At 44.3% G+C, this 14,460-nt stretch overlaps 1 protein-coding gene across 6 annotated transcripts in view; it reads right to left on the reverse strand.

The window, feature by feature from the left end:
- Nucleotides 1–14,460, reverse strand: part of dchs2 (dachsous cadherin-related 2) — a 39,687-nt gene that overhangs the window by 24,534 nt on the left and 693 nt on the right. For 4 of the 6 annotated variants that reach the window (XM_018735852.2, XM_018735851.2, XM_018735849.2 and 1 more), the window contains exons 1-3: nucleotides 3,203–7,271; nucleotides 1,250–1,441; nucleotides 621–852 (exon numbers count right to left, since the gene is read on the reverse strand). In XM_018735852.2, the coding sequence (XP_018591368.2) occupies nucleotides 621–852; nucleotides 1,250–1,441; nucleotides 3,203–4,963 (2,185 nt within the window). In that variant the 5' untranslated portion in view covers nucleotides 4,964–7,271. Of the gene's footprint in view, nucleotides 1–620; nucleotides 853–1,249; nucleotides 1,442–3,202; nucleotides 7,272–13,291; nucleotides 14,339–14,460 lie in introns of those variants that run through there. The other 2 variants (XM_018735853.2, XM_029259306.1) reach the window with 2 other exon arrangements.

Consider the following 14,460-nt stretch of genomic DNA (forward strand, 5'->3'; position numbering starts at 1 on the left):
GTGTTTCATAATAGTGCTTTAGCGAACTGCCTTTTGTTAATTTCATCTGTACTTTCTTTTTATTGCCACTTCTGTTCAGCTCCGTGTTCTTTATCGTTCCCGGGACAACGCCACCTTGTCGAGAAGAGCACTGCGTAAAAATTATTTCCGCCGAGCTGAATTTGTTCCACATTCTCTCACATTATGGTATAAAAATGCAGAGGAGTATAAAAATTAAGCGCAACTAATGCGTCAGTGGTACTTCAGTAGTTGCTGCGGTCCACGGTTCAACTTTTGTTCAGGATTTCAGTGCTTCACAAGAGGAAAACACCATCCGCATCTGGTGTTAGTTCAATAAATGACCCACCTGATCCTCGGTGCGATTTTCTAACTTTTTTTTTAACATCTTTCAATCCTTTTCATTTGAATTCTGCTTTATTTCAATGCACATGTTTTAATGGTTTATTGTTTTTTATGGTTTATGAGCCCTGAGGTCCAGAGTGTGAAGGCCTGGGGAGTGGGAAAGCATGGAGAAGCAGGTTGCTAGGCAACAAGCAATAGAACTCCATTGCAACCTGTACTGTTTGACCTTCTAATGCGACAACGGGGGCAAGTCTTGTGGGGAGGACCACCGAGCCTACCTGTGGAGGCATCCACCACGAAATGAGATGACAGATCACCGGGGACGAGGTCGTAGTAGATGTGTCCGAACGTCCCAGAATCCGCATCCGCAGCGATGACGGTCAGGATTTCCGTGCCTGGAGGCGTGTGACAGCTGATGCTTGTGACGTACCTCTCTGGGTTGAACACCGGCCGGTTGTCGTTGATGTCCTCCACCTCTATGTGGACATATGTTTGGGAACTGAGACCTCCCTGTTGGGGACGGGAGCAGAAACAGTGTGCTTATGTCCTACTGTAGTATTTTAAGGTATGTAAGGAGGTAAGATTCTGAGCGTTCTAGTGGACACCATGTGTAAGTAATATCATGCAGGGTTATTCATCACCAGTCTGTCAGTTCAGCAAGTTTTCAACCTTTTTTATATCTCGGTCAGTGGTGAGTGACCAAAAATAGTCCAGTGAGTGATTCAACTCCTGCATCTAATAAAAGCCCATAGATTTTGTGCTTCCTTGGAAGACCAAAGCTGAGGAGCCTGACATTAATTGATATAAATAAATGACTGAAGCCCTGGACAATGAATAAAAATAATAAAACCTTCTAAAACACGGGTACAAGTGGAACGTGCGGTGACGGTTGTAAAGAAACACCAACCTGATCCTCGGCTTTCACCAGGACATCGCGGTCCACGTGCCCTGCCTCTCTGTCAAAGTCTCGCGCCACACAGATGTCACCAGACTCAGGGTTGATGTCAAAGAGGTGGCGCTTGTCATACCTGTCGAACCCATCGACGAGGGAATATCGCACCCTGCCAAACTCGGCGCCGTCTGCATCTGCCGCAGAGACCTGGAGGGCAGAGTTCCTCAATAGCCACTGATACTCTGCGTGTGAGTGGTGTAAGTGGCAGAGGGCAACGTCCTGCCAACGTTTTGTTTACTGAAATACTGCACGCTGGCTCCTCAAGTCATGACCTGTCGCCTTACAGATTCTTCAACGTATTAACTGTATATTCAATTATCAATGCTAGGGGGGCGTGGTGGTGCAGTGGCGTAGTGGGCTTGGCAGGATCCTGCTCTGGTGGGTCTGGGGTTCGAGTCCTGCTTGGGGTGCCTTGCGATGGACTGGCGTCCCGTCCTGGGTGTGTCCCGTTATGGGTGCGTCCCCTCCCCCGTCAGCCTCCCGCCCCGTGTTGCCGGGTTAGGCTCCGGTTCGCCGCGACCCAACTCGGGAGAAGTGGTTTCGGACTGCGTGTGGGAAAACCTTAAGTCAACTCCCTTCCACGGTGTTTACAGCTTGTTTCAGGTGTTCATGACATTTCTTCATTTAGCTGACATTTTTCTGCAAAATGACTTACAGCGTTAAGCTACTTACAATTATTTACCCTTTTATACAGCGGGGCAATGTTTTACTGGAGCAGTTTAGGGTAAGTACCTTGCTCAAGGGTACTACAGAAAAACTGGCTTTTACATTTACACTTATGCATTTAACAGATGCTTTTCTCCAAAGCGACTTCCAATGAACTGCATGTAGCGTTATCAGCCCAAACATTAGATTTAAGGTAAGTTTGCAGAAATGTTGTAACCTGTAGTCTCACTCATTAGCCCGTAAAAGTCTTGCTCATATTATAATATTAAAGCCCTTTGCGGTTCGTGTGAAACAACACGTTTCTTTCCGTGTCACTTCAAACTGCCCCGAGATTTATTGTTATTGCCACAAGTCGCCTTTGAAGTTACACTCTTACGATGGCAGTAAGTGATGTCATGTTAGGATTTATTGCCGTGCAGGGGGGTGTAGGTGCACTACTACTGGCCAAGGTCACCACACACCACACAAAACACACACACAGGGGCTTGTAGGCAAAGCACTGCCAATAGGTGCTCAAAAACTGGACACATTTTTCAGGACTGCTTGTAGACACAGGCGAAGAGGTTGAAGGTGCCCTTCGGTTGGATTCTCGAGGACGTTCACCTCAATTGCTCCATTAAAAATCCCACATTGAAAGCTATAAATTACTTTGGATTAAAGTGCAGGATAAGTAAATCAATAATAATTTTAAGGAATATGCCAATAGATTTTGCTAGAAAATAGGAATGTATCAAATCTGTGCAGTGTTAAAGGACGCAACTTTGCCTTGAGAAGAGCACGCTGTGGGTTAAACTCCGTGATTAATGGGCTCTTTGTCAGAGTCCTCCACTTGTACCAGGCGAAGCAATAATGGTCTGAGAGAGGAGATGGTACCAGACCTCAGCTCTGTCATATTTTATAAACAGAAGGGAAGAGGGCTGCTTGTTGATCATGGCAAGCAGACCTTAACATTGACCACTTTGTCTCGAGAGAGGCAGAAAGCAGGGCCCTGTCGCCTTGGTAGTAGTGTCTGGGATGTGGAGGGTGCTCCCCTGGTACCATCATAGTGGCTGTAACTGTGGTGTGACTGTGACTATGAAAAGAGGTCAAGACCTTAACCACCTGCCAACTTCTTCAACATCATCTTCAACATCATCCAAAACTGAGCACACGCCTAGTTATGTAGGTTTGAGGCCTAAATATGTCCAGCGAAGCCAGCAAATTTGCAATTTTGTTAATGGAACTAAATGAGGAACATCATACCTGAAGGAAGCAGCTTCCAACTGGCGAGTGTTCAGGAACAGATATGTTATAGAGTTGTTTTTCAAAGACCGGTTCGTTGTCATTGACATCCTCCACATGGACAATGACAGTGGCTGTGCTGGATAAGGGAGGGTTCCCTCCATCTACAGCAACCACCAAGACATGGATTACACTTTCCTTCTCGTGGTCCAAATGGGCTACAGTTGTGATGAAGCCGGACTTGGGGTCAATGCTGACTAGGTATCCATCTTCCAGCTTCTCAAGTGAGTAATGGACGGCCGAGTTTAGTCCCTCATCCACGTCTTTGGCTCGGACTTTCAAGAGAGCACTGCCTGGGAGAACATCCTCAGAGATGTTCATAGCGTAGATGTCCTGATCAAACACTGGTGGAGAATCATTGACGTCGCTCACTTTGATCAAAAATGTCTTCTCACTCCACAGAGGAGGTACTCCAAAGTCAGAGGCCACAATCTTCAGCTCATACATGTCTACCTGCTCTCGATCCAGCTCGCCATCCACACAGAGGGAAAAGAGGAAATCATCTGAAGGTTTAAGTGTGAATTTCCCATCTCCACCTTCCAGGGACACCTTGATCTCGTTGGCCTCTCCTAAATCAGGGTCTGACACTGAGATTCTGGCCACATACTGTCCCATGCCGGCCCCTTCCGAGACCTCTCCATCACTGGACTCACTGAGGAACATCACATTGATGGTAGGGCTGTTGTCGTTGACGTCTAGAACCTTCACCACTACAAACGCACTGCTGTATTCCGGCTGCATCCCGTTATCTTGAGCTCTGATGATCAACTCATGGAGAGGCTGACTCTCGTAATCCAGTGCTTTGTTCACACGAATCAGCCCGGTGGTGCTGTCAATGACAAAGACCTCATCTGGGTCGCTCTGGCGCCGACTGATTTCATAGGTCACTTGCCCATTATTTCCAAGGTCCAGGTCAGTGGCGTAAACTTGGCAGACTGCAGTCAGTAGTGGGGCATTTTCCCAAACCAGCACTTTGTACTCACTCTGATTAAACACTGGCGGGTTATCATTCTCATCCAAGACATGCACCTCCACCTGTAGCTTCCCTGTCTTAGGTGGAACTCCACCATCAAAAGCTTCAATAATAAAAGTATAAAAATCTTCCACTTCTCGGTCCAGTCTCCCCGAGAGAATGAAATCCAGGTTGAAGGAATTGCCCCCACCGTTCCGGTTCTCAACCTTGAAAATTTCCCCAGCTGTACTGCTTGTGATCCGGTACCCCTGAGTCCCAAAATCACCTTCATCTTCATCTTGAGCCCCTTCCAACTGAAACCTCGTATCAGGGGGACTCTGCTCAGAAATATTCAAACTCACAACGTCCCTTCTAAAGATGGGAGAGTGGTCGTTTACATCCCTTACATCAATCTTCACCTTGATCACGTCTCCTGTTAAGGTGGCTGCCACAAACTCATACCTATCTCTGCTCTCCCTGTCCAGTACCACAGCAGTCGCTATTATTCCAGTGTCTCCGTCTATCTCCAGGTCTTTGAAGACATACGATTCTCTGCTCTCTGATATGAAGAATCCACTGCTGGCAGTCTCTTCAGGTAGCAGGGCTCTCAGGTCTCCCACAATAGTCCCAGCTGGCAGCCCTTCCTCAACCGAGAGGCTGAGGTTGTACACCTGAGCCGAGCATGGTTCCAGCAGAAGAAGCGAAGCTGCAATGAGTAGATCTAACACAGAAATGGCAGCACAAGGATGGCACATTCTTCTCCAGAACATTTTAACATCCCTGCATTTTTTAATTTCCTACATCCAGAAAGGAGCCCTGGTGAAACAGCCAACAACAGACTGTAAATCCGTCTTCAGTCAAGGTTTGGACGAATAGGACTGCAATCCCAGGCTCAAAGCCAGTTTACCCTCCAACCCCCCTGCCCCAGTCAAGCTGCCCCCCCCCCCACTACATGACGTCACTGGGCTTGATCAAGCAGAGACAGATGCAATTACTAGTAAACAATTTGCCCGCTTAAATTGCAGTAAAATGAAAAAGTATATCCAGCACCTCACTACTTTTTTAATGCCATTTAATTAAAAGGCTCCCAATATATCTTTATATGATCACTAAACTGGCTGTGTAAATAGTCATAAGCATTACTTAAGAGTGTACTCCAGAATAAAAGCAAATCAATTTCCAGTTTATTGCGAGAAGAGCAACAAGTGGCGCGCACGCGAAAAAGGTTGCGTTGTTTCTTAGCGCCCCCTGCAGGGACTCCCGAGGTACCGCTTTTGGTTTAGAAATACATGCGTTGAGAAAAGTTTGAAAAAATTAAAACGACTTTGTCTGCGAACACCCGTGGAATTCAGTTTGGTAAAATTGTCCGCTTTTTAATTACTGGACAGAAAATCTGTCTCCATATCCATATCATGTATAATTAAGAATACAACACTCTGTCTACTATATAGAATGTCAAGGTCTATGGTAAATTTCTCATTTCAGATTTTTAAAATATATATTTTTTCCCATGATCACGAGGAAAAAGCGCGTTTTTGCTCAGGATTCTCTCGCGGCAGAAATTGAATTGTACACGTCATAAGAGGACATTGTGACGTCAGCGTCACTGTCCCGTCAGTTCAGTTCGGACTCAACATTTGAAATCACATTTAGTCGGACACACTTTACAGGAGTAATGTTTTAGTTAAAAGAAAGCAGAATGTGTACGTTTTTTTTTCTCGAAATTATACGAAATTAGCCGGTTGCAACTTTATTTTAATTCAGGTGACAAAAAACAGCCGTGAAATAGCAAGACTATTTGTGACGACTACCTGTGTCGACTTAAAGATGTATGTAAAAGTGACATCATTGCTGTGAAACAGTTGGCAAAGTGTTTACATTTAAACTGCGTTTTAGAAAAAAAATTATGTGATTTTTCCATACTTACACACATTGTACTTTTTTCATTTTATCTATGCTTTATATTTACCTTTGCAGCTAGATAGGTTTAAGATAATGCTATAAAAGACTTGTTTTACATTCTAAGGATATTAAAAAGTACCTATATAGGGTAGAATACCGCATTTCCCTTTTAATCTGAAGGCAATTAGGAGTCTAATTATTAGTTCACAAAACTTGGTTATAAAATTGGTATATATTGCCAATATTTCCAATATTGCCGCTGTAGTTAGCAAGATTTCATTAAAAATGAAAAGTTATCAAGTTTGTGGGATTGATGGATAGTGACACTTTTGATTCTCAATTCCCTTTTTTTAAAAAAAAATATTTCTTAAAATATTTTTAAAAATTCTGTATTCAAGCCTCTTGTAGAAGTCATGTGACTATGTTTGTTTGGTTGCCATGACACCCACCTGCTTAATTGTTCAATTGCGGACTCAACATATGAAATCATTTTTGTTGTGCACACTTTGATGGCAGCAGCATTCATACTGCTTTCCTTTTTGACTGAGTTTTGATTATTCCAAAACAAAATTTTTTTCTAAATCACTAGAGACTGACAGGTTAGACCACAAAGCTTCACTCTTATAATGGTTTTCAAAGGCAGTTGTAATATTGCAATACTACCTACCTCTGTGGATAAATTGACATAAAAATAAGTGCTATGAAACACTGGAAGGAAACTGGTTGGATTTAACACTTAAAGACACAAATTATTAGACATGATGATTTTTTTATACTTGCACACATCTTACTTTTATCACTATGGTATTTTGCAGGTTGGCAGATTGAAAGATAAGGGAGTTAACACTTGTGTTTTGCTTTACACACATAAATAAATGTTTACATATAAGCTAGTTGATCACATCTTTTAAATTTGTAACTATGTGAAGGTGATTTTAAGAAGACTGATTAACAAAACTATGTTTCTCACTGCAATTAGGAGGCTGCAAAGACAATTACTGCAGTTACCATGCCTGTGAAGGAGGGCATGGATTCACCTGGTGGCTTTTCTTAATGCAATTTTGATCTTGTTCAAGGTGATAGCAGCAGCTAAAACGCAATCATGGCAGCCGAGAGGCGTCCAGACCCAACATGCCCCATTTGCCTTGATTGCATGAGTGACTCAGCTTATCCAGACTGCTGTGTCCATACGTTTTGTTTCACCTGCATCAAGAAGTGGAGTACTAACTCACCTCAGTGCCCTCTCTGCAGAAGGCTGATTAACTGGATCTTCCAAACCAAGACGAAGACCAAGTGGGCTGTGGTCAGGTCGAATCGTGTCAGTAGCCCTTCAGTGACCTCCACGGTGAGCAGGCAGGATAACAGGACAAGGGTGGAAGACGACACTGTGAGTAGGCAGTCAGAGGATGATGAAACCCCCAGCTCTTCCTCTGCAGCCAGGGTGCTCCCGGTCTCTAATGAGAGATCAGAGTCGGGCCAGAGAGGCGGCACTTCCGCCGAGCAGGAGGAGAACCATGTCTCTTCGGGGTACGCAGCGCCCAGAGCCGAGCGGAGACCAGAGCTGTCTTCAGCGTCCTCAAGAGAGCGCACACGCAGCATTCGTGGCCTGAGCTGGAGAGCGAGGAGCACAAGGAGATTTCGATACCACACTCTATCTCAATCGCTGTCCAACAGGCGCGTTGGTTCACTGACATACCAACAGCGGCGGGTGCCTCACGTATCTTTTCGGAGCAGATCTGACTGGAGGAGATGGAGCCGAAGTCCCAGGGAAACAGTGCAAGAGAACCGGGCCGCAGAGTTGAGCCACAGTGCCCAGACAGAGCCACAGGCTCAGATTGCTGTGACCCCTTCTGAAAACAGGAGCAATCCTTCGATACATCCTGTGTTGTCCACACATGTTGGCTCTAGAATCGAGGAAGAAAGCACTACAAGTGAGGTGTCAGTGGATGATGAAACACCAAGCTCTTTTTCCTCAGCTAGGGAGCTCCCAGTCTCTAATGAGAGATCAGACCAAAGACAGGGCACCTTCGCTGAAGAGGAGGGCCGCACCGTTACGGGCTCTGTCGAACCTATAGGTGAGCAAACACCAGAGCTGGCTTCAGAGACTGAAGGAGAACATGTACAGCTACAAAATGAACCAGAGCTGCGATGGAGACCACGGGGTGCAAGGAGGCTTCGATACCAGTGTCCGTCCCACTCGCTCTCCAACTGGCGTATCAGTGCCCTGCCATACCACCAGCGGCGGATGGAGCCCTTGAATTTTAGGGAAAGATCTGACCTGACGAGATGGAGCCAAAACCCCAGAGAAACAGTCCATGGGAACCAGGCTGTGGAGGTGAGGCAGGATTCGCAAACTGAGAGAGAGACTCAGTTCACTGTGGGCCCCTCTGAAGAGATCAACAGTTCTTTGGTGTGGTCTCCATTGTCCTCACAAGATGACTGGACAAGAGAGGAAGGAAACATTGCAAGGGATGTGCCAGGGGATGGTGAGACGCCCAGCTGTTCTTCCTCAGCCAGGACTCATCTCATCTTTGATGAGAGATCCGAGTCAGGCCAGAGGGAAGGTGTCTCTGCTGAGGAGGACCGCGTCATTGTGGGCTATGCTGAGCCCGTAGCTGAATGGACACCGGGGCTAGATTCAGAGTCGGGAGGAGAGCGTGTACAGTTTCACAACCTCCAAGACCTGAGTTGGAGAACAGGGAGTGTGAGGAGTATGAGGTACACAAGTAGATTTCAATATTGTTCCCCATCCCAGTTGCTCTCCAATGTACGCAGTGGGTCCTTGCAAAATCACCAATGGCAGATGCGTCACACGTGGTTTAGAGACAGGTCTCACTGGAGGAGTTGCAGCCAAAGTCCCAGTGAAACAGTTCAGGGGAACCAGGCTGCTGAGATGAGCCGGAGTGCCCAAAGAGGTAGGGGGACTCCGTTTGTTGTGGCCCAATGTGAACACATTAGTAGTCCTTCAGCCCGGTCTCTGTCACATACGCATGATGGCTGGATGACGGAGGAAGAAGACACTGTGAGGGATGTGTCAGGGGATGAAGAGAGACCTGGCCCTTCTTCCTAGACTAAGATGCCCTTCATCTCTGGCAGCAGATCAGAGTCGGGCCAGAGAGAAAGCGATTTGCCGAAGAGGAGGACCCTCTGTGGAGTCCACAGCTGAGTAAACGCCAAAGCAGTCTTAAGAGCCTGAAGGAGAGCAAGTACAGATCAGCAAGCTTCCAGACCTGTTCTGAAGAGCAAAGAATGCAAGGAATGCAAGGAGATCGCCATCATTTCCATCCTTCTCTCAACCTGCTTGCTCTCCAAGTGAATCCCTCCGAGAATCCTATCTGTTGTCTCGTGCTAGGTCTGACTGGTGGAGTGAGAACCAAAGTCCCAGTGAAACAGTCCATGTCAACCAGGCTGCAGAGTGAGCTTGAAAGAAAGCGGCAGAGGACGTGGCACAGGAGTCGGGAGGAGGCCCTGAAGTAGCTATGTCATGGTCATCAACTTTAACTACAAGTGACTGATGGCCTCTGTAGGGCCCAGGTGGTAGTGTAGTGATTAGAGCTGCTGCCTGTGCACCCAAAGGTTACAGGTTTGAATCTCACCTCCAGCTGTAGTACCCTTGAGCAGGGTACTTACCCTAAATTGCTCCAGTAAAATTACCCAGCTGTGTAAATGGGTAAATAATTGTAGGTACCATAGCACTGTAAGTTGCTTTGGAGAAAAGGGTCAGGTAAATGTGTTTGTCATAATTCTCTTCCAGCTGTGCTGATATTTTAAAAAATCATAAATAAATCGCATCACAACATATTCCTTGTAAATTTGTATCCGGGTTTCTGATTACATGACCGCTACCGTCAAGCCTTAAAGGTATACGGTAAACATTTAAAGGTGAATGATAATGACAAAATTTACCTTTCAATTTGTAAACTGATAAACCACGTTAAAAAATTTTGAATGATGTCAGTAGAAAAACTGGATAGGAGGTCTTTGATTCCGAATGAAGCCAGAGGAATTTCTTCCGTACCACCAGGTGGCCAGTATTTTCAAAAAATTTCAGGATCTCAGCTGATGGCACACTGGTTGACACCTCAAAATGCACATTGTACACTCTCCCTAAGCATAAGCATCAGTCCTTCAGAGGAAGGCTTTCTATTGAAAGACACTTTACAGGGCAGAGATTCTTAACTTCATTAGGCCACAGACCCACTTATTTTTGCTAATAAAATAAGAATAGAAAAATAATACAAGTTTCATTGTGAGAAATGGGGTTATGTGTAGAATGCATAAAACATTAGCCATTACAAAAAAAAAAAAAATCATAGAACAACCAAAATTCAAATATTGTGCAAAACACACACAAGAGCCTAACCTGGCAACACAGGGCACAAAGCTGGAGGGGGAGGGGACACACCTCAGACAGGATACCAGTCCATCACAAGGCACCCCAAGGAGGACTTGAACCCCAGACCCACCAGAGAGCAGGACCTGGCCAAACCCACTGCACCACCCCGCTCCATTTGCTGCAAACAGCTTTTTATAAATAATAAAACACAAAAACATGGAAAGAGTATGGAGTTTGGAAAACTTGCTTCTTTCGTTTCTTTTAAAGGGCCTTTTGACACCCAGCTTCTCTTCTATAGTCACTATTTTATCATCGCCAAGAGCCCTTTGGCCAGCAGAACGCTTCTTCACACATATCCCTTAGCCAACCATGTTTAAGTGCGCTTCATTAGGTGAAAATGCAAAAATGCACAGTCACAGTCTAAATTTTCAGACTGGGTCATGCTATTTCCAAACTGCGCGGAACTTTTTTTTCCACGTAAATTGCATTCCTCTATTCATCCTTCCTCTGCCTCAGCTTTTTTTTCAGATAACGTTTTCAGTCAAAACAACTTTCAGGCATTTACGCGGAGATGTTTTGAAAAATGTCTAACTATACTGAAGGCAAAGTAGTCTTTGCAACTATTATTTTGCAAAAAAAAAAAAAAAACAAAAAATGATGAACCTCAATGTGTGTGGCGCGACTGGCCGCCTCTTCAAGCGCCTTTTCCATTCCTTTCTGTTACCCAATTAGAACGTCTGCTCATTAAAATTAGTGAGTGACGTCAGGGTGGGAGGAGTCAAACTCGTAATACTGTGACTATGAGGTCTGCAGGAATCCTCAGGTGACGTCATACTTTTCGAAGCGGCTGATATTGGGCAGAGTGTGCAGGTGTCGCTACGGAGGACACCTTCAGGAAAAACGTGAGTTTAATACCGTGAGCTGGGTAACAGTACGTTTTTAAACATTTTAGAATAACTTAATATGAAAGTCTTTAAAAAATTGCTCTTGAATTTAGTTATTTGGCAAGATGCTCCTATTTTATTAATTTTAGCATCGACTACGTTCGTGAAGAACTGTAACTTACAGTTTATACACGTGAAACAACGACTCATTTTACTTAAAAGTGTTCAATACTGAGGTCTTAGGTACCTCTCCTTGCAGTCGATTTCCCAAATCAAATGTTCACTTCATCAACCTCATCCAAATAAATATTGATCAGAAAATGAAAATAAGTATGTCAGACTTTGAACAACATGATATATATGTATACATAATCTGTATCATTAAGAAACGTGAAACATACAACAAGGTGAAGTCTAAAAACCATAACACCAAAATTTGATGTTATAAATTATATGCCACTTAATGATTTTTTTTTCCCTCTGGGTAATAAATTATATCAGATTAAATCACTTATATCAGATTTAAAAAAATAAAAAAAAAATCTTAAGACTACAGTAGTTGTCACGTGACTGCGTTGTTTGGTTGCTATGACAACTGCGCAGGAATATTTTAAATTTTCCTGGCTATAGGCAGTTGTGACGTAGCCTCGGCTGTTCCAGCACCCAGATCGCTCCCCGATTTGCTTGAAGTTGCATTCAAATCTTCGAAGTTTGTTTGTTTTTGTTACACGAGACTGACACGTTAGACTCCAACATTTATTTTTTTCTGTTATAGGACTCTCGGAGACAACTGTGATATAGAAATATAATTTACGTTTATCAATAATCAAGGTATGACGCATAAAAGTAGTAAGATCGCTGTGAAACAAATACGCGAATTATTTGCTTTTTAAATTGTGTTTTAGATTAATATAATAAACCTTCAAATACATATATTAATAGCCTTTTCTGTAACTGCAAACATAATCATTTTGTTTTTATCACTTATTTTTAATTGTTATGGCATGTCGTTTTTACTTTTGCAGATAGGTTAATGATGTTAACTATTTTGTGTAATAATCAGGCTAGAATACCATATCTCCTTTTGAATTAGTTGTCAAGTGAATGTAATTCTTCGTTAAAAAAAATGTAATTAATCACATTATTACAGTTAAGAAGAGGTTACAAAGAAAAGTACTCCAGCTTGACAGCCTGTTTGTGAGACGTTTGACCGATTCTTTATAATGATCTTGTTTAAGGTGATGGCTGCAGCGACAAAAACAATAATGACGTCTGAGGAGTCTCTGCATTCTCAGTGCCCGGTGTGTTTGGATGATATCAACAACATGGCACATCTGGACTGTTGCAAACACAAGTTTTGCTTCTGTTGCATAAGGGAGTGGTCCAAGAACAAAGCCCGGTGTCCCCTGTGCAAGAAGTCGTTTAGTTTAATTTTGCACTCCTTCAGCGGGGAGAGTGAATTTGAGGAGTTTGTTGTGAAGCCCCCTGCTTACGACTCCTTCGACAACACTTGGAATTGGGACCTAAACATAGACTGGCCCCTGTGGGAGCTGGATGACGAAGATGAGCATACACTCCTTATAGAGAACATTTTGGAGCAGACACCATGGGACGACGACACCCCAGAATCGACGCAGAGCTTTGTGTTCTCATCGCCTGAGTCAGAATTGCTCCATGGCGAGGGAACCACTACCGTTGATGAGCCCTGTGCTGCTTGGGACTGTGATGCGCCAACAGCTGAGCAGATACCAGAGCTTGTCAACCTTTCTTCTCATGCTGAAGGATCTGTTTGCAATGAGTATGCGGTCCCAGCTGAGTGCTCACAGCCTGCCTGGATGCCCAGCTTCACGGCCTTCGACCGGAGTGCGATGAGCACGAGAACGGCGAGGAACACAAGGAAGTCTCAAATGCACTCTCAGTCCTACTCCCAGCCTTGCTTGATCTGTGATGACCAGAGCCATCCCTCAAAATCTCACCGCCAGCTGAGGCTGCGCACCGGGGCCCCCTCCAGCACCAACTCCCCCTCTACCTGCCTGCGGTCCCGGCACCACCGCCAACCTGGCAAGAAGAGAAAGCACAGCACTGAAGAGCTCGAGCACTCTGCCAGAGAGGGCTCTTCTAGGTTGCCATCCTCTGCTGGTCTGGAGATGAAAAAGGAGAGAAGACGACATTCCCAGATGGATATGAAGTGCAGAAAGTAGAACGGGGGGTTCAGGAACCAGGAACAGATTTTAAGACACTCTTCTGATGGATGTTCTACTGTAGTCATGGATGTCAATTGCAGTAGTGAGCAAAGCATGGCCCATAAGGGATACATTATCCCCACCAGCTCTATTTGTCCCCCCGCCAGTGAGAGCCACCACAACGGTGCACAACCACAAGAGTCTCATATGTGAGTCATTGCACATGTTTCTCCAGCATGGCAGCTCATAACATTAAACTTACTCATGTCCAGTATGTTTACGTTCAAGAGGAAATGGACTCAGATGTTCTTTTTGGACAGAATAAATTTCTTGCTGTCTTTGAAAAACCACCAGCGCAAGTATCGGAATGGCTTGTGAAGTGTGCCTTCCGAAGTTTGGCACTCAGACATTTTTTGGTCTAACCACCTTTTATAACATTTCTCACAAATAAAACAATTTATATGTTCATGGTTTCCATTTTCTTGAAATTTTATTCCCCCTTCACTTAAATTCTAGGTTTGTTTTTCGCTGATTTTTTTACCCAACTTAACTTGTAATATTTGTCCCATTTATGCAGAAGGGAGTTTTTACTCGACCAATTCAGTGTATGTACCTTGATTGAGGGTACTATGGCAACTAGAAACCTTCCAGTAGCAGCTCCGTGTCCATTACCTCTCGGCCCCTGTCACCCTATAGGCCCATGACATGCCAACTATCGATTAGTTAACACTAATAAATAAGTGTACTGTCACTGCTCGTTTGTGCACCCTGGGCTCTTCAGTTCACTGAAAATGGGAAAAGGAAATGATAGACAATTTACATCAGATCAGTTAGACAGAAAAGGTATAACAAGCAAAAGCACATGGCTACCTATAATAATGCTAATTCATTGTTGTTTATGAACTGTAGCGCATGTCAAGCAATGTATATGAAACATACTATAAAATGTTGTATAGAAGAGG

Source organism: Scleropages formosus, chromosome 16 (assembly GCF_900964775.1).
Source record: "Scleropages formosus chromosome 16, fSclFor1.1, whole genome shotgun sequence".
NCBI classification, from domain to species: Eukaryota; Metazoa; Chordata; class Actinopteri; order Osteoglossiformes; family Osteoglossidae; genus Scleropages; species Scleropages formosus.